Raw genomic sequence first — 23,688 nt, forward strand, 5'->3', positions numbered from 1 at the left:
ATAATAACTTAGGGATATATTTGTCGGTCAATTCAAATAAAATTATAGTCAGTAAAAGGCACTAGGGCACTGACAAGAGACATTAAGAATTAAAATGGCATGGGAGTTTTATGCAATCTTATAGGTACCCTCCCCCAAAAAACAAATAAGAGGAATATTTTAATACAAAAATATTATATATATATATATATATATATATATATAAATTCCAGCAGAAAAAAGAGCAATATGCTAGATATGCTCTCTAATATAAAAGGTCCTTCTAATCTAAAATTAACCTTGCCAAGTGTATAAACAATCAATTGGACAAAACTGCTGGAAAAACTGGAAGACAGTCTCATAGAAATTAAGATTAGACTACTATATAGCATAATGACCTGCAAAAGGATTCAGACATGAATAGAAAAGGTCATACATTTCTTTTAAAGTTATATCTAGGGGGTGGCTAGGTGGTGCAGTGGATAGAGCACCAGCCTTGGAGTCAAGAGTACCTGGGTTCAAATCCAACCTCAGACACTTAATAATTACCTAGCCGTGTGGCCTTGGGCAAGCCACTTAACCCCATTGCCTTGCAAAAATCTAAAAAAATAAAAAAATAAAGTTATATCTAAAAGGTTACTTCTCACCAAACAAGGGATAAAGGAGATCATAATGAATTTTGAAACAAAATTTGAACTTTGTAATTTTAAAAATTGCTATGCATTTAAAATTTAATTTAACATGATCAATTCCACCAATGGATAGCTGGGCAAAGGATATAAAGAGTTTTTGAAAGAAATGAAAATTATCAATGACCACATATAAACTTGCTCCAAATGACTAATAATAAGATAAAGGCAAATTAAAACAACTCTAAGATTTCACCCTAATTCCTGCAAGTGACCAAAAAAAGGAAAATTAAAGATGGGAACAATTAATGTGATTCTGTGAGAACCATTATAGATTTCAATATTGTATGATGCAAGAAAAAAAATGGCCAATCATACTGTGATATTGTTTTCAAGCAAATACCCCAAAATGGGAAAGACAGAAACAAAACTCTAATATCTTACAAAATATTTACAGTACCAAAGAATATAAAGTGGTATCCATTGAAGGAAGAATGACTGAAAAAAAATGACATATACAAATTAGATGAATGTTAAGATGTCATGAGAAATGAAAAGAGAAATCTATTTAGAGAATTGTGGGCAGATTTATTTTTACTTAAATAATACATAGAAAAATAATGAGAACCAGGAGAACAACAGTTAAGTTGACTATAATATAAATTAAAAGATCACTAAAAAACATTGACCTATAACAGGTATCTTTTAATTAATCTTTGAGGCACCTAGGTGGAATAGTTTATAAAATCTCAGCTTAAGCCTCATAAAGATCTGAGATTAAATTTAGCCACAAACACTTACTAGCTCTGTGATCCTAAATGGATCACTAGGGTCTCTCTTTGCTTCACTTTTACCCTCCACTGTAAAATGAAGATAAGACAGGATCTGTGACACCTAGCAACATCTGTAACATATTAATATTTTTGCTCTTTATAATGATTAATTAAGAAAATTTACTGAGGGTTAATTTGTATAATACATCCACTCCCAACTTTTTCCATTTCAGAGAGGACTCCGTTAGAAGGACCTTATCTAAATTCCTTATTATAGGAAAATCTGTCTTGTCCTTGCATTTTGCTTACTTCAACTCTATTCAAATCAAAACTGATCTCTCCCTGACCTAAAGCTAGAGGGATCTCTATTTTGGATTCCACCAACTAAGGAAAAAATATTAACAGAAAATATGAAAATTGGGTAAAGACAAAATGACATTTTAAAAAAAGGATGATAGGTGAGCTGAGAGTGGGATGCAATAGACTTTGCTGTTCAGAATCTTTTATTTTTTTCCCGAAGAAAAACCATGAAAAACAAATTAAGTGTCAAAGAGTTTATTGGTTTATTTCTCAGGGAAAAAAAATTCAACTATTATTTCACGCCAATTTGTGACCAGTCTTGTAGTTTGTTAACATGCATCATTGTAGTGATTAATGGCATGCACCCAGTTAATGGAAAATAGCAGATTAGGCTTCCACTAATAGATTTGAGAGTTATATCTTTGTGCCTCATTTGGTAACAACCTCACTGCTCAGTAAAGAAGTAATGGATTTAATCCTAGACCAGAACTTAATTTTTTGCATACAAGATGGGTCAGATTATTTTAAAGGAGAAAATTATAACTTTAAAAGTAATCTGATCATTGGCAAGATAGCAAACAGTTGGCTTACACAAATATGGCCCTGAAAAAGTACTGGGCCGCACAAGACTGCTTCAATCATATCATACTTTTTTTGAAACTGGCCAAAAAACGTATAAGGTACAAAGTAGTTTATCAAGTGTATACAGCACAGCTTAGATCCACAGGAAAAGGAGTAAGTCAGTCAGTCTATGAATCGGTTTCTTTCTTGAGGTTAATTATAAGGAAGTTATTTATGGACTGATTTATTTTACTTAATTATGCTTATGCATTAGGATAAACTTAAAAACAATAAGTATTAATATAGGAACTAGTATGTGATTGTACTGTGCTAAGTACTCTATAAATATCTCATTGATTCTCAGGACAATCATACAAGGTGGGTGTTGCTAGTATCTTTATTTTATATTTGAGGAAACAGAGGCAAAGCGAGTTTAAGTGATTTGTCCAAGGTTACTAAGGGAGTAAATACCTCTGGCTAACTTTGAAATCAGATATTTTTGACACGAGACCATCTCTCCACTATGCCTCAGGTGGGATGCTAAGGAAATACATGGGGAAGGAAAGTGAAGGAAAGCAGTAGTTTATGAGATATGAATGAGTAATATATATTTTTAAAAATTTAAGACAGTTGATAAGAATGTAAAAGAAATTTATCATATTATTTATCAAACTGTGCTCCCAATAAAAAAGAAAAACTTATTTAATATCCAAAATATCTGAAATCTTCTCTCATCCATCATGAAGAATAGTATACTCATAGTCATTGGGAAGAAAATAGAAACAGAGAGAGAAAGAGAAAGAAATATATATTAAACTCTCTGAAGAGATAAACTACTCCTAACAAACTCACATTCAAATTAGGAGAAATAACAAAGAAAATCATGTTAAGCTGGAATTTGGAAAGAAAAGGTCTCAAGTCCTAAGGATAAAATCTGGTCATAGGAGCAAATGCAGTAACCTAAGGGAGTTCTGGAAGACCATGGAAGAGGGGAGCAGGATAAAGAAATAAGACAAAGAACAAGTAAGATAAATTATTTCAATTTAAATTAAAAACAAAAACTCATGGTATTAAAGGAAAAGAAAGAAAAAGACAAGACATCACATAAAAGCACAGCATGCCCAAGTAGAATCAATCAAATTGGAGAAAAAATGAAAGGTCAAGAAATATGTAGAATGCACATTTCATTAAAGATCTTTTTTTCTCAGGGACTATATTATACTATTAGGTCTAAAAAACTGAATTCATTACATATTTTATAGTAGCAGCTCATAATTGTATAAACGATTAATGTTACAAAGAACTTATTTTAGTAAGTAGAAGTCACAATTTTTTATATACAATTGTCTAATTACAGCAACTTATGAAACTAGAAATGTGAAATCATTCTCAGTTACTATTATTACATAAATGAAACAAATATATCAATTCCAAATATTTCTCTATTTGTGATTTCTTTTTCTTTTTTTTTAAGGTTTTTGCAAGGCAGTTGGGTTAAGTGGCTTGCCCAAGTATTTCTCTATTTAACAAGATAAACATTTAGTGATAGATCCCTTGGTTCTTGCTACTTCTCCTTGAAACAATGATTTTTTTTTATCTTTAAGATTTTAATTTTGAGTTTTACAATTCCCCCCCCATCTTCCTTCTCTTCCCCTCTCCTCCCCAAGGCAATCAGTTAATCTTTACGTTTCCATAGTATACATTGATTTAAGTTGAATGTGAAGAGAAAGAGAGAAATCATATCCTTAAGGAAAAAAGATATAGCATAAAAGATAGCAGAATTACATAATAGGATAATGAAGTTTTTTTCCTAAATTAAAGGTAATAGTTTTTGGTCTTTGTTCAAACTCCTTGATTCTGTCTCTGGATATAGATGGTATTCTCCACTGCAGGCAGCCCAAAACTGTCCCTGATTATTGCACTGATGGAATGAGCAAACCTATCAAGATTGGTCATCACTCCCATGTTGCTGTTAGGGTGTGCAATGTCTTTCTGGTTCTGCTAATCTTGCTCATCATCAGTACATGCAAATCGTTCCAGGCTTCTCTGAATTCTCATTCCACCTGGTTTCTTTTCATGTGTTTCTTGAGCCTCCAATTTGATGTCCAAATATTCTATTAAGCACTGATCTTTTCATCAGGAAATGTTGGAAGTCTCCCTTTTCATTAAATGTCCATCTTTTCCCCTGGAAGAGAAGACTCAGCTTTGCTGGGTAGAAGATTCTTGGCTGTATTCCAAGCTCCCTTGTTCTTTGAAATATCTCATTCTAGGCCCTCCAATCCCTTAATGTTGATGCATCCAGGTCCTGTGTAATCCTTGCTGTGGCTCCTTGGTATATAAATTGTTTCTTTCTAGTTGCTTGCAGGATTTTCTTTTTTACCTGATATTTCTGGAGTTTTACCACAACATTCCTTGGTGTTTTCATTTTAGGATATCTTTCTGGGGAGGATCAATATATTCTGTCAATGATGATTTTGCCCTCTGGTTCCATGATATCCGGGCAGTTTTCCATCACTAAATCCTGTAATATTAATTCCAAGCTTTTTCTCTTCAATGTTTTCAGGAAGACCTATAATCCTCAGGTTGTCCCGTCTCAATCAGTTCTCGAGGTCAGTGGTTTTGCTGATGAGATATTTTACATTTTCTTCTATTTTTTGGTTTTGTTTAACAGGTTCTAGTTGTCTCATGAAGTCATTCATTTCCAGACTCCATTCTTTTTTTTTTAAGAGAAGAATTTTCTTTATTTACCTTTTGCAACTCCTTTACCAATTGGTCAATTCTATTTTTGAAAAGTTTTCCATTTGACCAATTGAGGTTTTAAGAGAATTCTTTTCTTTTTTGCAATTATCCAATTGTATTTTTCCAATGATCTGTTTTCTTGTTGCAAGGTAATTGTCTCTCCTAAATCCTCCAATTGATTTTAAAACTCCTTCCTAATTTCTTCAAGGAAGTCTTTCTGTGCTGGAGACCAGATCATATTTTCCTCAGAGGTTCTAGGTCTTTCTGAGTTAGGGTTTTTTCCTTCTAGGAATTTTTCTATGGACCTCCCTTTCTTCTGGCCTTTCTTCATTTTCCTAAGGTGCTGTTTCACAGTGGTTTGTTGTTGAGATCCCTAGAGGCTTTACTCATAGGGTTTAGTAACTTCAAGTGGGCTGGCCAGAAGGCTGTGTTGGTTGCTTTCTCTGGAATGTCTGTGACATTAATTTGAGGCCTCTTCCTTAACTTGGAGGGAGTGGAAGAAGCTGTTGAGTATTTTTATCTTTGATCAATGATGGATTTTGCCCTAGGGCAAGATAATGGCTCTCCCTATTCACAGCTGAGAGAAGTCTTCTGCTCACAGGCCTGGGGAAGAGATGGGCTGTAATTGTGTTTATTCTGGGAAGAGACTTCAGCTGAAATAAAGCACTGGAACTCTCCCTCCAGCTCTGCCAGCAAGCTCCAGACCTTCAGAGCCACAACCAATGCCTCTGCTTCCTAGTTGGCTAATAAGGCTTGCCCCACTTTTAGGCTTCAAGGCTCCAGTCCACCCTGCTGATCAGGCTAGTCTAGCTCTCAGACTCTCGCCTACCCCATCTCAGATCAGACTAGTCACACTTTCAACTTCTCAGGAGCTCTCAGGCTCTCACCTGCCCCACCAATCAAGCTAGTCGAGTTCTCAGGCTCTGACCCTGTCCTGTGCTCCTGGAAGAGTCCCCCCTTTCTGTCCAGCTCACCCACAATCCTGGAGGACAAAACTTGAGGTAGATCTTCTCCTAGTTTCTCTTTCAGGGTTTTGTGGATCAGATTTCTATTAAGAAGCTTGCTTCATATTATTTATGAGGGAAGATCAGGAGATTAGCACTGTGCCTATCTTCCAGCCGGAAATCCTCTAAACAATGGAATTTTGAGAGAGTTTACTGACCTGTACTGATCTTATCTAAGTGTTTCCTCCCTTGTAGCTCAACACATGGTATGTAGTCATATAACTTTGGGAACTAGTGAACGGAAGCACTGTATCATCATAAAGAGTGGAACAGAACAAAGACATTTTCACACTTTGGAGTATATTGTAAAGTCAACATGAAAGCTAACAATTTAAAATTGCAAAGTATTTAATACAGTTGTTAACCTTAAGCATTCAAACAAAGGTCTTTAAAAATGAAAAAGACATAGTTGGAGGTAGGATGGGAGATAGAGTCATTGAATATAAGTTGCTCCATATAATAGAAGGAACTTCTACTCTGGCACATTTTGATGAGGTCCCTTCAAAGTCTAAGTGTCTCTGAGCATATGATATTTAAATTCTTGTGAACTCAAAATATCTTAAAGACCTTTTTGTAGGTATTCTTGTGATAACTATTAGATGTACTATTTTTGCTCCTTTTCATTATTCTGTGGAAAAAACCTGAATTGATCTTGCAAAATAGATAGAAAGGAATAAAAGGCATTGATCTACAAATTCACCACCATCAAATGAGGATCCACAAAGATCCATGAGACACATGGTACCTTACTGCGAATGTAGAAAATAACTATCCTTTTACTTGTAGGTGTTTAATAAAGCAAAACTAAAAATAAATTTTAAAAAGTGTTTAAATGGAAAACTTCAACTCAAGAAAGAGGAAATATAACTATTTATTACATTTTAAAGAAAAGAAAACCAACATAAACCAGTCACACATTTTATCGGTAATTATAAAAAAGTTAAAAATGAAATTTTAATTATCAAATAGTCCAGATCAACAAAACCAGTAAAAATAATATAAGATTTCCCTGAGTACCTCTAAGACATTTAATATGTTCAATATTAAAGAAAAAGTTCATTTAAGACACCAGGATTTTGAAAGCAGATTCTTTTTAAGAAGTAGTTCTCTTTTCTTACTGCTATATACTTAAAATAAATGAGTAGTTAATAATTGGAGGTTATAGGACAACTATTCCTATTGACTAATTAAATTTGTGAGACAGATAGACCTCCCATTCCCACACACACATACAGTTAACACTTTTTACTTAATTTTAATCCCATCTAGTTCAACCATTTCTATAAAAAAAATAAAAAAGAAAATAATTGCCTAAATTAGTATTCAGGCACATAATACTCTATTTCAATTTACAAGTATAAGTCAATCAAATTTATCTCTTCAAAGTAGACCTGCTTCATAACCTATTTTAACTTTTCCCAGTTAAAGATCTATAAAAACAAGCAGACATTTTCAATATAAAGTCTTATGACAGTTAGGTGGCACAAATGAAAAGCCTGAAGTAAGGAAAACCTGAGTACAAATACTAGCTATGTGACCTTGGATAAGTTACTTAAACTGTGTTTGACACCATTTCCTAAATTACAAGTTAGAGAAAATAAAATAACTTACTTTAGAGGGTTGTTGGGAGGAATAAATGAGATAATATTTGTAAATCACTTAGCATAGTGTCTGACACCTAATAGGTGCTATTTGCCTTACTCCCTAAGGTCTTTACATACCTATTACTATATTAAATGTATTTAATATTGTATTTGGTCATAGTTTGAGTTTGGATTTATCTATTGTTCTTGAAAAGTCTTGTCACTAGTTTAATAATTCAATAGAACTAAAAATTTATCTAATATCCAAAATGATTTGATTTTAATCATTCTGGTTGCAAAAGAAGTACATTAACTTAAATAAAGCATACTTTTAAAAAAGGTTAAAAAAAATAACAGTTTTACCTGATATTCATTGGGCCAAAAGGTGCTCACTGCCAGTTCAGCCCGAAGCCAGTCTTTACCAGTGAAGCCAGTCACATTCCAAATTGGATTAGCCAGAGGTCCTTTATTCACCCTAACTAATATGTTCAGAGTGCCAGGATTCATCCTTTTCTGGCTGTATAATAGATAGCTGAAATCAATACAATGTGTGTCATTCTCCTTCATTGTTGGAAGTTGAAGTCTGGCTTTTTCTCCAGGGTCATGATTGGAGGAATCCACTATCATATAGGATCCTGAAATGACATCAAAGAAAGAGAAAAGTGAGAAAAATGGGGGGGGGGGGATCAAAGTGGGTAATGAGGAGGTGAAAAGCTAAAGAATTCACAGAAATTTATTATTAAAACTTAATCCTGGAAAAGAGATTCCTCCCCATATTCTATCAGTTTAACTTGAAATATTATAAGATATATGATTTTATACATATGTGTGTGTAAGTGTAATACACAAATTTTTCTATATTTCACTGAATACCCAAATTTCCTCTAATTATACTGTCTTAAGACAAAATAAATGTTACCATGCCAATAAAAATATATACTATTATACTAATTATAATTGAAGGAACTTATGAAAAACAAATCCTCAAGACTTTATATTATTGAAATTAAGGTACCACATCATAACTCTCAGAGTGGCCAAAATGACCAGAAAGGACAATGATCAATATTGGAAGGGATGTGGGAAAACTGAGACACTAATACATTGTTGGTGGAGCTTATTCAGCCTTTGTGGAGAACAATTTTGAATTACACCCAAAGGTCAATAAAAATGTGCATACCCTTAGATCCAGCAATACCAGTACTGGGTCTATATTCTGAAACGATCATGAAAAATGGTAAAAATATCAATTGTACAAAAATATTCATAGCAGCTCTGTTTATGTTGGCAAAGAATTGGAAATTGTATGAATTTCCATCAAATGGGGAATAGCTTAACAAATTGTGGTATATGTATGTTATAGAATTCTATTATTCCATTAGAAACCAGGAGGGATCGGGATTCAGAGAAGCCTGGAAGGATATGCTTGAACTGAAGTGAGAGAGTTGAGCAGAACCTGAAGAACAATGTACACCATAACAGCAACATGGGGTTGATGATCAAACTTAATGGACTTGCTTATTTCATCAATGCAACAATCTGGGACAATTTTAGGGTATCTGCAATGGAGAATACCATTTGTATCCAAACAAAGAATTGTGGAATTTAAATAAATACCAAGACTGCAATTTTGCTCTCATTTTATTTTACTTTTTTTCCTTAAGGATATGATTTCTCTCTCAACAAACATAATTTTGATCAATGTATAGCATGGAAACAATGTAAAGACTGCCTTCTGTGAGGGGTGTGGGGAGGGAAGCAAGATTGGAGGAAAAATTGTAAAATTCAAAAAACAATAAAAAAAAGATGAAAATTAAGCAAGGCTGGTCTCAGATGGTAAAACAAACACTTAAAAGATTTGGGCAAATGTTTTACATTCTCTCACTTCTAAGCTTGTTATTGTAAATAAAGTTCCATTGGGTTTAGCTGAAAGTTAGTAGGCTCGTTGTTTACTTTTTATTGTATGTAATAAATTAACTTGTGTTTGTATCTTCAAAAATGTTCATCCATTTTTATGCTATGAAGACATTTGGCAAGCCAACATCTTTTCTGAGAAAGAAGCACATGGTATCTTTTAAAATGCATTTTGATATAGCAGGATAGATGGCTGAATATTAAACTATTGCTTATTAAAATAACATGAGTATTTTTATTTTGAATTACATATTAAAACAAGATATATCCCTTGCAAAAAAAACCCACAATGCAAATTTTGGGGTGTTTTTTTTTTGGCAAGGCAACACAGGTCCATTTACTTGACAAATTATTCAACTTCTAGTACATTTAGTATAGGACCTGAAACACAGTAAGTGAATAATAAATGCTTGTTGACTGACATAAAAAATGGAGCTTACAAAATAATATGAATGATTTCATGAAGTACTCCAGTTTAAATGGCACAGATTTATTTGTATACCTTGTCTACAGTTCCAGGTGTGTTACTTAACAATGAGGAAGCACTCCACATAGAATGACTGAAAGAATGAATAAATTAAACATACTTTAAAAAGTACCACACCTCAAATCACATTAAATATATTTAGAAATATTGCATATTATTATTATTATTATGTATTATTATTATTTACAAGGCAATGGGTTAAGTGGCTTCCCTAAGTCCCACTGCAAAGTAATTATTAAGTGTCTGAGGTCATATGTGAACTCAAGTTCTCCTGACTCCAGGACTGGTACTCTAACCACAGCATCACCTAGCTGCCCAGATTTAGCATATTATTAAGAGACTCATTCATAATTTCCTTTCATCATCTAATATTGCATGACAGCTTTTTTTGCTTTGCTTTTATTTGTATAAACAATTGAAATTCCTTTTGTTCTTGGCTCTCTCATTCTCCAAATAATCACTGGTTCCCTTTCAAGAGAAAAATAGGGTTTGGGGTTATTGTTGGTTTTTGTTGGGGTTTTTTACTGATGACTTCGTTCATGACTCATTCCACAGAACTAGGATTTTGTTCTACTTGGTTACCCTTAGAGAAATAACCATTGTGATTACCACACACAATTTAGTGAGATGTCCTTGGAATATGGCCAACTTCACCAATGATAGATTTTCATTAAATAAGGAAAAATGGAAGGAGAGATTTTAAATTAGTTTTACAAGCCTCCAATAAATATAGCTTCCTAATCAATTCACAATTAAGCATCAGTGGTCAGTGCAATCGGTACTTGAAAGAGTATTGAATTAACTCACATCACTGTTACTTATCCTTTATTGTAAAATGAACATCAGATAAACTATTACCCTTTTAATCTTCATTATCTTAAAATTTCCACCACTGTTTAGTAGATTTCAGTCAATTATATACTAAGAAATTCAAACATTTATTTTGTTTAACTCTGATTTTAAAGGAAAAGGTAAGCAAGAACATCCATGAGAACACATCTGTCTGCAAAAATTCCAACCACATAATACACTAAAAAACTGAAACAGAATTTCTTATTTTAATATTAACATTACAAATGAACTCAATATTAATATACTCACAGTAATTAGCAATTTTCTGTAGAAAAATATTTCTTCTTTGATTACTTTGAAAAATTCTACCAACTTCCTGTATCTTCCTGGATCTTTCAGGTAATCCATAGAGATAATCTATACTTAGTGCAATCTCTCTAGAGCAGGAACTAAACAAACAAACAAAAAATAACAAAAAATTTTCTACCCTGTGAATCTAGCTGCATAGCTATTATAGAAGTAGGTAGGTGTTTCTAACACAGAGAAGAGTATTAATATACTCCAAACACAGGCAATCATGCTATTTCAATAGAGGCATAAGATGATTTTTCATATCCTCTCTCAGTGAGGGACATTTTTTGTTTTGTTAAGGCAACTGGGGTTAAATAACTTACCGGGGGGTCAAACAGCTAGGACTGTCATGTCATGTTTCTAAGACTGTACTTGAACTCAGGTCCCCTGAGTCCAGGGACAGGTCTCTATCTACTGCGCCATTAAACTGCCCCAACCTTAGTTGGGAGAGAGCTGGGATTGGAGTTAGGAAGACCTGAGTGCTACTATAGCCTGAGGTATTTAATATCTGTGTGATCCTAAACAGATCATTTAACATTTGCTTGCTTCAATTTCTTCAACTATAAAAGCTGATGACACAAGTACTTCTCTGGATTTTTGTGAGGAACAAATAAGATAATACTTGGGAAAACTTAGTACAGCACAATGCTCAGCATATAGTAGGTAGCCAACAGAAACTTGTTTCTCCCCTCTCAAAATTTAAGCTCAATTAAGCTTCTTGTTTCCTCAGGACTACAGAAAGTAAACTGCTCAATAATAGATTAATCAGTAAGTACTGCTCTTTGCCAAGCACTATGCCTGCCTCTGACAAGGATTATGAAGGGGAGGGGGCATTTCTGGGAAGGGGGGGAAGGTTAGGAAGCCAAAAGACAGCAGTTCTTGCTCTTTAAGATTTAACAGTCCTGATAGGAAGGTAGAATAGATTACAAGGTCAATATAAAGTACTTTGGAGCTGAAAAAGTAGCTGAGGGAAGAAAGGCTCCATTAAGGAAGTATCACTTCAAATGAGTTGGGAAGGGGAGATTAAGAATTCTAGTATAAGGCAAGAGTAAGAAGTGAATTCCAGGTAAGATAGGGCAAAGGTGGAGAGAGTGGGGAGAGACAGTCTAGGCAAAATCTGTAGAAATGAAACATTATGTTCATGGAATGGGAAATCAGTCTATTTGACAAAACTTTTATTTTTTTTTTCCAATAACATGCAAAGGTGGTTTTGAACACTCATCCTTTTGCAAGCTTTTGAGATCCATATTTTTTCTACCTCTATCCCTTTCCTCCCCATTACCGCATGGCAGCAAATAACATTATATGGGTTGTACATATATAATCACATTTAATATATTACCATATTAATCATATTGTGAAAGAAAAATCAGAACTAAACGGGGGGAGATCATGAGAGAGAAATCAACAATATAAAAGAAGTTTTAAAAATGAACATTGTAAGTTTTACTCTGTATTTAGACTGAATGTTTTTTGCTCTGGCTGTGTATGGCATTTCACATAACAGTCTCTAAGAATTGTCCATGATCATTCAACTGCTGAAATGAGCTGGGTCCATCCTAGATGATCACCTTATGTTGTTGCTGTTAATGTGTATGATATTTTCCTGGTTCTACTCACTTCACTTACATCATTTCATGCAACTCTTTCTAGGCTCTTCTAAATTCTAGCTGATCATGGAATTCAACCAATTTGGCTAATCCATGGTGAACTAAAGAGAGTTTGATTTTTTTTTAAATGGGCTGGAGGCAGATTTCCAAGAACTTTGAATTTCAACAAAGAACTTGAGGAATAACTCAAACCCAGTTCTCTCTCAATCAAAAATAAATCTTCCTTATGTGGAAGGCTAAATAATGTAAAAGCAGATCCTTACTTCCATAACAGTTTGCTTAAATTTTGGAATTACTAAAATTGAAAAAGTCAAGAATTCCCATTATATAAGTATACTTAAGTAATAATAGTTTTTATTTGCTTGATTTTAATATTATCCTACAAATCAATGGTAATTTGAAAATCAAGAGCCTACTATAAAAATCCATGTATGTTTGTAAACATTAAAAAATGGAGACAATATGCAGGTCATATCATAAAAATGATCAAAGAAAAAGAGGTCATAATAATAAAGAACAAGAATTTTGAAATGTAATCTACAATTATCATTATACTGTGGTTACATATTAAGACTTTCTTAAGAGCATTTCTCCTCAAATTCCTCTTCAAAACAATTTAGAATTAACTTAATTAACCTTGGAGGCAATGATTAATGAAAAATATTACAAAGGAATATGCCAAGAATGAAAAAATAAGGTTAAATAACAATCTAAAGCAGCTGTCTCCACTTTCACACTAACTATTCAGTAATGCTCTCTCTCTCTCTCTCTCTCTCTCTCTCTCTGTGTTTACTTTTTTATTGAGATTTTTTTCCCTAAATCACTGATTTTCTTGACACCAAATCAATGTCCTTTTTCCGGCTCTCATTCTCTTGGACCTTTCATTTGACACTATTCTTGTCAAGCTGATTTTTCCTTTTCTCTCACCTTTTCTTCTTACCAACTTCTCCTTGTTGCCCTTAACCCTCTCCCTCTCCCTCTCCCTCTCCCTCTCCCTCTCCCTCTCCCCCCCCTTCCTCTCTCTCTCATTTGTCTACCCATAGTCTTAATTATCTCTAATAATTATTTCTGATCTTAATCTACTTCTAAGAAGAGGCAGACTGGTATAGTAAATAGTAAGACTAGCGAAATAAAACTGGCATAGAAAAAAAGAGAATTAATATTGAAGAAACTATGGCACACTAATACGTTGTTGAAAGAGCTGTAAATTCATCAACTATTCTGTAAAAGAATTTTGAATTATAGGGGAAAAGAAATTAAACTATTCCTTTCTGTTAGACTTGGATATACCCCTTCTGTGTATGTACCTCAGGAAAAGCAAAATAATAACGAAAACACTATATTCTATGAAATATTTGCTACAGCACTTTTTGGTGGTAGCAAAAATATAGGAAATGGTTATACAAGTGCACTATGAATGTATAAGAAACTTTCTATCATGTCAAATAGAAGAAATTCAGAGAGAAAAACCCTTGAGAAGAATATAAATTTATGTAGAGTGCAATAAAGAGAACTCAAATGGCATATACAATAACCACAATAACATAAATACAATCATCATTGAAAGGCAGCTTAATATAAATAAGCAGAAAGACAAATCTCTTTGCTAGAAGTGAAAGGAAGAAATAAATTTCACTCATTTCCAGAAAGAGTTTGGTGATGAAAAGAGAATTCTAAAAGTGATGGGCAATGCCCATCCAAACCCAGAAAAAACAAAACAAAACTATGGATTCTGTATGCAGATCAAAGAAAACTATTTTCACTTTTTAAAATTTTTTTCCTTTCTCATGGTTTTCCCTTTTGTTCAGATTCTTCTTTCACAGCATGACGGCTATGAAAATATGTGAACATGTTTTCTAATGTATAACCTATATCTGACTACTTGCTACCTTAGGGCATGGGGATTGGGGCATAAAGGGAGAAAACTTTACAAAAATTAAAATTAAAATTGATTTATAGATAGACAAATATAAATAAATTTTCAATCTTAAGATATAATTGGAAAAAGTGGATTAAAAAAACAAAACCAAATTCACTGGGGTTAATAGGATATATAAAAATTTATTGATTTTTTTTTAAAGTCACCAATGATAGTATGGTAGAATCTAGGCAGACATTAACATCTCACACTTTTTACCAAGAAGGTGATACCATAAGCCAATTAGGAAAACAAGGAATAGTTTCTCTGTCAGAGCTATGGAAAGGGGGAGAAGTTTATGATAAAGAAGAAACAGAGGACATAATAAAAAGCAAAATGGATAATTTGATTACATTAAATTGAAAACATTTTGCACAAATAAAATTAATGCAACTAAGATTAAAAAGAATATAGTATATTGGGAAACAACTATTACAGCTAGTTTTTCTGATAAGACCTTTTTTTCTGAAATAAATTGAGAAATGAGTCAAATTTATAAGAATATAAGTCTTTTCCTAATTTATAAATGGTCAAGGGATATATTCTCAGATAAAGAAATTAAAGTTATCTAAAGTCATATGAAAAATATTCAAAATCATTATTGATTAGATAATTGCAAATTAAAAGGACTCTGAGGTACCATTTCAAATGTATCAGACTGGTCAATATGAATAAAAAGGAAAGGCATGACTTTTTGCGGAAATATGGAAAAACTGGGACACTAATGCATCATTGGGGGAGTTGTGAACTGTTCCAACCTCTCTGGAGAACAATTTGGAAATATACTGAAAGGGCAATCAAATTGTGCATACCCTTTGATCCAGCAATACCACTATTAGGCTGTATCACAAAGAGTTCAGAAAAAGAGAGTAAAAAAAATGCACATTTACAAAAATATTTACCGTATTACCTTTTGTAGTGGCAAGAAACTGAAAATTGAGGCGATAACCATCAACTGGGGAATGGCTATAGAAATTTAGCTATTTGAATGTAAGGGAGCACTATTTTTCTATAAGAAATCATGAGGTATGGGACTTCAGAAAAGCCTGGAAACACTGGAATGAACCGATGGTGAGTGAAATGAGCAAAGCCAGAAGAACTGCAACACTGTATGATGATCAACTATAATGAACTTGCTCATCTCAGCTGTACAATAAAGACAATTCTAAAAGATTTGTGAGGAAAGTGTCACCCACATCCAGATAAGGAATTACAGAGTTTGAACGCAGACCAAAATTGACTATTTTCAATTTTAAAAGTTGTTTATATATTATGTTTTTTTGCCCTTTAATGTTTTTCCCTTTTTAATTTGATTCATCTTTCACAACATGATTAATATGGATATAAGTTTAATATAGTTATACATGCATAACCTATATTTGATTGCTTTCTTTCAGAGAGAGGGGAGAGAAAGAAAGGAAGGAGGAAAATATGAAACTCAAAACCTTACAAAAATGATTGTTGAAAACTATAAATAAATAAAATATTATTTTTTTTAAGAGTTAGCAATGAAACTGAAAAAAAGAGAATGAGGAGATGAAGTTGAGTTCTGTGTTCAATTCTTAAATCAGACTGAGTGATTATGATTATTATATGAAAACACACATTTTGCAAACATGTAAGTCACTTGATCCTAGTCTTAGTTGGCTTAATATGAAATGGGATAATAATTGAGGAAAGGGCTTTAAAAAGTTTCTCATGTTGTAAGAGTTATTTTTGACTCCAAAATCCCCATCTCCATTCCTATTCTCTTAAGGTTTAATTAAAGTTTACATTTCTAACCACTACATTTCCAGTCAGCCATTAATACAAAATGAGTAATGTTGAAAAGTGAATTTATCTTCCACTCAAATTTATTGCTTCTTTTTTTAAATTAAATAATTTTCTATTTTCAGATCAAGATTCTCTGCCTCCTACCTACCCCCAAATTAAAAAAAAAATCTGTTACAAACATGTACAGCCAAGCAAAACACATTTCTGCATCAGCCACATCCCTTCCCCCCTTAAAAAAAACAACCCTACTCTGAGTCCATCACATCTATATCAGCTGGTGAACAGCATATTTCATTTTGAGTTTGATGGAAATCGATGGAGGACTGTGAAGGACTCTGAAGGACTTGTGTAAATCCAAGTTTCTAAGTCTTTTTAAATTATTTTCATAATATTACTATTAATGTATAAATTGTTCTTATGGTTCTGATCACTTCAACTCTGCATGAGTTGATATAAATCTTTCCCACCTTTTGAAAGCCATCACCTTCATTCCTTCTAGCACATGGATACACAAACAAAAACACATAGACATAGACACACACATATATCCCCATATAAAGCTTTTCAACTATTCCCCAAATGATGGGAAATAACAGCTTCTAAATATTTGCTACCATAAAAAGACTGCTAAAATATTTTAGAATATATGAATCCTTCTCCTCTTTATTTGAACTCTTTGAAATAAAGACCTAGAAGTGGTATCAATAACTCAAAATTGAGTAGTTTTTTGGGATTAGTTTTATATTGAATATAACCTTGTTTCTTAACTTCAATATTGCATAGGACCATTAAATATAGATCTAAAGGCCTAAGAATTTATTTGCTTCATCTTATACCCAGATTTTTAGGTAAGGAATTATAACACAGGGTGAGAACTTACAACCTGGAGTGAGGAAGTGACATATTCTATATTTAAAAAAAAACATAAAAGCTAGGATTCAACCCCCGAAGCAGGTGCCACATACAATAAAATATTCCTGCTACTACACCATATTCATTATCTGCTAAATATTTCTGTTGATGGCACTACCAAACTTCTAGTCACCCAAGTTCAAAAGCTCAGACTTCTTTGATTCTTCCATTTCCTTGTCAACCCCACCAATCACAATGAACTAGATGCTAAGTCCCATACATTCTACCTCTGTAAAGTCCATCCAATCAGACACCTATGTAGAACAATAGAGGTAAACCTCAAATGAGGCAGATTTGAATTTAAATCTGGTCAAGTTCCTGTTTTATGTGACTTTGGACAACTCACTTAATCTGTTTACCTCAATTTCTTCATCTGTAAAATGGTGATAATAATAGCACCTAGCTCCCTGGGTTCTTGTGCCTAGCGAATAGCAGGAACTTAAATTTCTGTTGCTTTCCTCTTCAATGATTATGGATTATACTAAATTATACTAAATAATAAATGCCTTGCTTCAATTCAATTCAACAAACATTCATTAAGAAACTATTTGTTACTAGGAATTAAAAATACAAAGGTCTCTGCGTCTCCCCTCACAAAAATAGTCCCCAACCTCAAGGGGCAATCTACTGCAATCTCCTTCCTCTACAAATCAATTTGTTTCATAACTCTCAAGGTATTTCACTAGTTTCCCCATGCATAGCAAATAAAATATTACTATTTTTCTATATTTAAAGCCCCCCAAACCAAACTCCAACTTATTTTACCAATTTTATCCAAGCCTGTCATTTTACAATCTCCAAATAAACCATTCACTCTATTCCTCGATGACAAGTTTTCTGCCTTTGACCCTTTGAAACCCTTAGTCTGAAAATCTTCACCTTCCTTCTCAAAACATTTTTGATCTAACTCCTCTCAAAATTCTCTCCAATTTCAAATGATCAGTCCTTTTCTGAATCCTTCATTCCTAACTTTTGACTCCTCCCATGTACTTATCATAGTATAACTTAGGGCTACTTCTATATTTGTTTTGTCTGCACCAAATCCCCCCAAAGAATTGTATCTCATTTCAGTCTTGCATTGTCAGGGTTTGACATAATATGCATTTGTTGAAATGAACTGAATTGAGCCACATGTTTGGATTTTGTAGGGTTTTTACCCAGCCTTCTCTTTGTTAATTCTCTCCTCTAGGTTGCAATTAAAACTCATTTTGGCCTAATGGTCAAAAATCCTCTAAAGTCTGGCACCTCACCTTCTACTAATCCCTTCAAGTATACTACACCCCAGATAAATTGGATTACTTGGGATATCCCCTGTACATATCCTGCAATTTCTTTTAAATTTACATTTTTTTAAAATAAACACTAGTCCCTGTATATGGAATAACTCCGTTGGATCCCACCTCTATCCTAAATTCACCACCATCTGAAAATGACAGAATCTTTGTGCTTTTCTGGAGTTGAAATGATCTCAAATATCATCTAAGTCAGCAATAATACTTCCCTTTATATTTGCATATTCATTGCCTGTACATCTTTTGTGCAGTTGTAAATTATTTTCTATTTCAGTTATTGCACTATGATATATATATATATATAAATATATATATATAATAAGTCCCATAAGAGTAAAAAATCATGGAGTATCAAAACTTTGTATCCTCTCATGGCAGCACCCAGAATAGTGCTTTGCATATGATTAGCAGTTATTAAATATTGAATTCAATTATGTTGTGCTTGAATTTGTTTTATACATTTTATGAGCTGGTGCCTAGTTTCGCTGAGAATATTATAAATTCACTAAAGAAAGGATCTCTTGCTTATATTTTTTCATAACAATACATTGGGTTCCATCATATCACCCACTGGGTACATTAATAATACTTGAAAATTACTTATTTGATGAATGAATAACTTAATGAGAAATTTAAGTGACAAATAAACATTTGCTATGTGTATGTTAACAACCTTACACAAAACATGATGAATATACAGGTTCTTCAAAACTTTAGGAATGGACCAAAAATTCTGTATCTTTATATTACTATAAGTATGGTAAATTTTAAAAGAATGAGGAAAGGGAGAAGGCAGTAGAGGATAAGGGAAGAGACCATTCAAATACTATACATGTGTTAACCCTATACATAGAAGTTAAACCTTAATTATAATATGAGAAATGGCACTTAATTTCTAGTTATCTTATGGGAGCATTATTGCAGTTATTATCATGAAGTAAAATTCTACCTTCTCTACTTGAAGGGTATACTTTGAAAGGCTAATTAAAGATATAATCCAATAATCATCCATACTGGAGTTTGATTGGAAAAGATTGGAAGAAAGTGAGGCAAAAACAACACCTCTTCCTACTATAATTCTATTTATTGTTCTAGAGTAAATGTTCTTGACTTCTTCCTTTGTCAGGATGCTTCTAGACAATCTCGTGAAGCCTAGGGTCTCTTTTCTGAATAATGGATTAAAATGTCTTAAATAAAATACATAGGATAATAAAGGACACCAAAGGTAGTGGAAATAAAGATTTATTTAAGCTTCCCATTCACACCTGAATTCAGAAGTCACAGAACTTCTGAAATCTAACCATAAATCCAAGTTGAGAACTCCAACTCTAGAACATAGTATTACATCCAAAATTTTTAGAATCTGACTCATTATGCCATAATTTTTCATTGCAATGACAAATGTAATAGATGATACTATTTTACTGAAAAGGGAGGGATAGAATTGTAGGTTTAATTCCTTAAAAATAAGTAATTTGAAGTACTTCCTTATAGTACCATCACACAGGAGAAAAGAAGTTCACTTCTGGCATCAAGTGAGATTATCCCAGAAGAAGAAATGAACATGCCAGAAACTAATGATTAAAAGGACTAAAGACACAATGCGGTAAGACATTTTCATGCCCAGACAGTTTAAAAAGCAGTAATCAGAAGTGCTGGTTTGGGGGAAGAGAGACAAACTGAAATCATTACTTGAGGCCTAGTCAAAACAGGATAATTTTTTCTCCTTTGTTCCAAAAATAGTACCCTCAAGCCTTTCCATTGATATGACCCTCAAAGATGAATACAGTGGTATGGGGAAGATCATTTTTCTACTCTGTCTCTAGTATAAATATCTATATGGACTTTTTTTCTGCACCTTACTTGTCAAAAATGGACCAGGACTTTGGATAATATGACTATCTAAGTTGAGGAGGTTCACTACTATATTTAGAGAAATGTCAATGTTTTAATAATTTTTTTAAAAAATTTCAAAAATACTTCACATATGTTTTATCTCCTCTGAAGACACTATTTCCCTCCCAATTTAGAGATAAGTAAATCAGCTGAAAAAGACTAAATGATTTGCTCAGAGTCTAAGCGGCTGACTACAGTCCAGCAGGAATCAAATTCTGGCATTCTGGACTTCAAGACTGGCACTTTATCCATAATTATATTATGGATATAATAATTATATGATAACTATATTATCATTCCACGTCCTCCATTAATCCTGTACAAGACTCAGATTGTTTGTAGGTCACCCAGTCATCATTCAAGATGACAGTGTGGTAACGTGGAATGAACATTGGTTTGAGAATCAGAGAAATTGGATTCAAAGGCTATGTTGTATGCTTTCTGTCTATGTGAATTTGGGCAAATCACATAATCTCTTTGAGCTTAAGTTGCCTCATCTATGAACTGAGGGAAGTGAACTGGCTGGCTGTTGAGGTCACAAGTGGCTTTCCCTCTATGATCCCCAGGCTTCCTCTAATCTTTTACAACTAGTAAATATCGCTAAAAGTGGTGCCTAGGTTATCAAGCTGAGAGGAGATAGAAACAGGCATTAATTGATTATTTTCCATGGGAATCAGTTCATATCCTCTATTGAAATTTCAATATAAAGAATTTTAATTTCTTATTCTGTTCCACTCTATCACCAGCTACCCACTTCAAGGCAGGAAGAAAAAAAAAATCCTGAAATTCTATATGGCTTTCCCCATAGAAGACTCATGAAATATAATATGTTAAAAAGAAAGAAACAAAAAATCCTTCTAACAAAAGTACATCAGGATAAAGAAGTCTCATCTTGCTACCATAAGCAAAAACAAGGATAGAGACTAAAAGGAAAATAAAAGGCATAAGAAGCAAAGTAGCACCATAAAAAATAAAAGTGAGAGAGTCTAAGAGATGTACCGACTTTAAAGGAGGTGATGCTAAATTGTTCATAGCAGCATTTTAAAACTGCTTATTTCAAAACCACAGGTATATCAAGAACTGGCAAAAATCCAACAAAATGAGAAATTATTTTTTAAAAACGAAAACTCGGCAACTACGATTACTTTAATTTATATTTCTATTCAAAACAAATGAAACTGGCTTCTATTTTTAGATGGTCTATCAGTATTCTTCAAGTTCTATCAATCTGTATTTCAACTGATAATGTTTCCAAAGTGCTAACAAGGGCAGCTAGGTGGCGTAGTGGATAAAGCACCGGCCTGGAGTCAAGAGTACCTGGGTTCAAATTCGGTCTCAGACACTTAATAATTACCTAGCTGTGTGGCCTTGGGTAAGCTACTTAACCCTGTTTGCCTTGCAAAAAAACCAAAACAAAACAAACAAAAACAAAAAAACAAAGTGCTAACAAAATTCAGGACTCTTCCACTGAAGCAACATGATATAATGGTTGGAGAACTGGCTTGGAATCAGGATGATCTTGATGCACATCCTACTTCTGACACATACTGGGTATGTGATCTTGAAGCCTATCACTTACTCTTAGCAGCCTGAACAAAGTTCTAAGACTAAAACTTGCAGAGAAGTTGAACTTGTTTAAGGAAATGACTTTCAAAGAGCATGCTAAACCTTCAAAATAATAGATCCATTATCCAAAAAGGGGGGTTAGAAAACATCTTTTGACCAAATACCTTAAGTCTATGCCACAATAATTGATTGAATAACATGATTAAGTCCCACAGCCTAGAAAGAAAGTGGCTAAATTTAAACCTTTAGAGTATTATCAAAAGCTTTTGTCTCAAAAAAATTTATGTTTTACCTCCCCCCCCCAATGCAATCCTTTTTCAGGCACATTCCTCATGGGAATTTTTTTCTAATTTCTCTATAAGGGCTTTGTAACTGTTCTGTATAACCAATTTTTATTCAAAAAAATGAAACAAAGGGGCAGCTAGGTGGCACAGTGGATAAAGCACCAGCCTGGAGTCAGGAGTACCTGGGTTCAAATCCAGTCTCAGACACTTAATAATTACTTAACTATGTAGCCTTGGGCAAGCCACTTAACCCCATTTGCCTTGCAAAAACATTTTTAAAAAAATGAAACAAAAAATGTTTTGATGACTGAGAATGGCCTCAATAATCTTTCAGAAAGAATTCTGTCATTGAACATGTAGAGAAGTTTTCCTTCCTATTCTAACACAAGACTAGGGGAAGTGGGGGGAAGTAACTCATCTGATACATGTTAAAATTTATGAATTGGGATTAACTGTTCCTGTTATAAACAGTTTAATCTTTAGCGACATACAATACTGGAAATTCAAAGTATAAATCTCCTTTACATGGCCTACTCCTGATGTCTATATTTTTTTCACTTAAATTTTGATGACTTGAAATTACTTTATCATGTTTATAGTAAGTCTTTATTTCCCTTTATCACTAAAATCAAATTAAATTTCTGTCTGTTTTGTCTCTTATCTCAATATCCATCAGAAAACAAAAACATATCCCTAGAACACATATGAATTGAATACTTTCCTTATTCTTATCTAAGACAAATTTGTTTTTTATTCATTTCTCTTATACCTAAACCAAAAAAGAAATATATGTATGCATTTTTCTCTCCTCCCCATTTTTATTTTTATATTGCATACATACATTTATTCATGTGTGTGTGTATATATACACACACAAACACCCTTCACCCACACATATACATATATGCATGTATGTAATATATATTAATGCATCATTCACTAATAAGTGTCTATGAGGACCCAGTTTGTCCACAGTTTGTTCATTCAATCCTATTTGCTTTTTTTCTTATATGGTTATAATTATTATATACTCCCTCCTAGTTCTTTCTACTCACTCTCCATTTTTTCATAAAGAAAGTTGTCTATGTCCATGTACTATTCATAATTTTAAGACAAATATTCTAGTTGAAGGTAGATGATCTTTTGGTAGGATACAATTTTAAGATGTAAGCTATATCTGGCAATGAAAATTGCATTCCCTTGAATGATGATGAAAAATCAGACTAAAGAATCAGGAAAAGGGTCAAAGGAATGGAAATGGACAAAAGATGGCATTCTCAAGAAGTTTAGACACAAGAAAGAAAAGAAAGGATATGGATAAGGGA

The 23,688-nt window shown here is 33.2% G+C and overlaps 1 protein-coding gene across 3 annotated transcripts in view; it reads right to left on the minus strand.

Moving 5' to 3' along the window:
• Positions 1–23,688, minus strand: part of PTPRK (protein tyrosine phosphatase receptor type K) — a 721,956-nt gene that overhangs the window by 420,493 nt on the left and 277,775 nt on the right. For all 3 annotated transcript variants that reach the window (XM_074187554.1, XM_074187553.1, XM_074187555.1), the window contains one exon: positions 7,932–8,203. In XM_074187554.1, the coding sequence (XP_074043655.1) occupies positions 7,932–8,203 (272 nt within the window). The remainder of the gene's footprint in view (positions 1–7,931; positions 8,204–23,688) is intronic.

This window comes from Macrotis lagotis, chromosome 5, assembly GCF_037893015.1.
Source record: "Macrotis lagotis isolate mMagLag1 chromosome 5, bilby.v1.9.chrom.fasta, whole genome shotgun sequence".
In the NCBI taxonomy this organism is placed as follows: domain Eukaryota; kingdom Metazoa; phylum Chordata; class Mammalia; order Peramelemorphia; family Peramelidae; genus Macrotis; species Macrotis lagotis.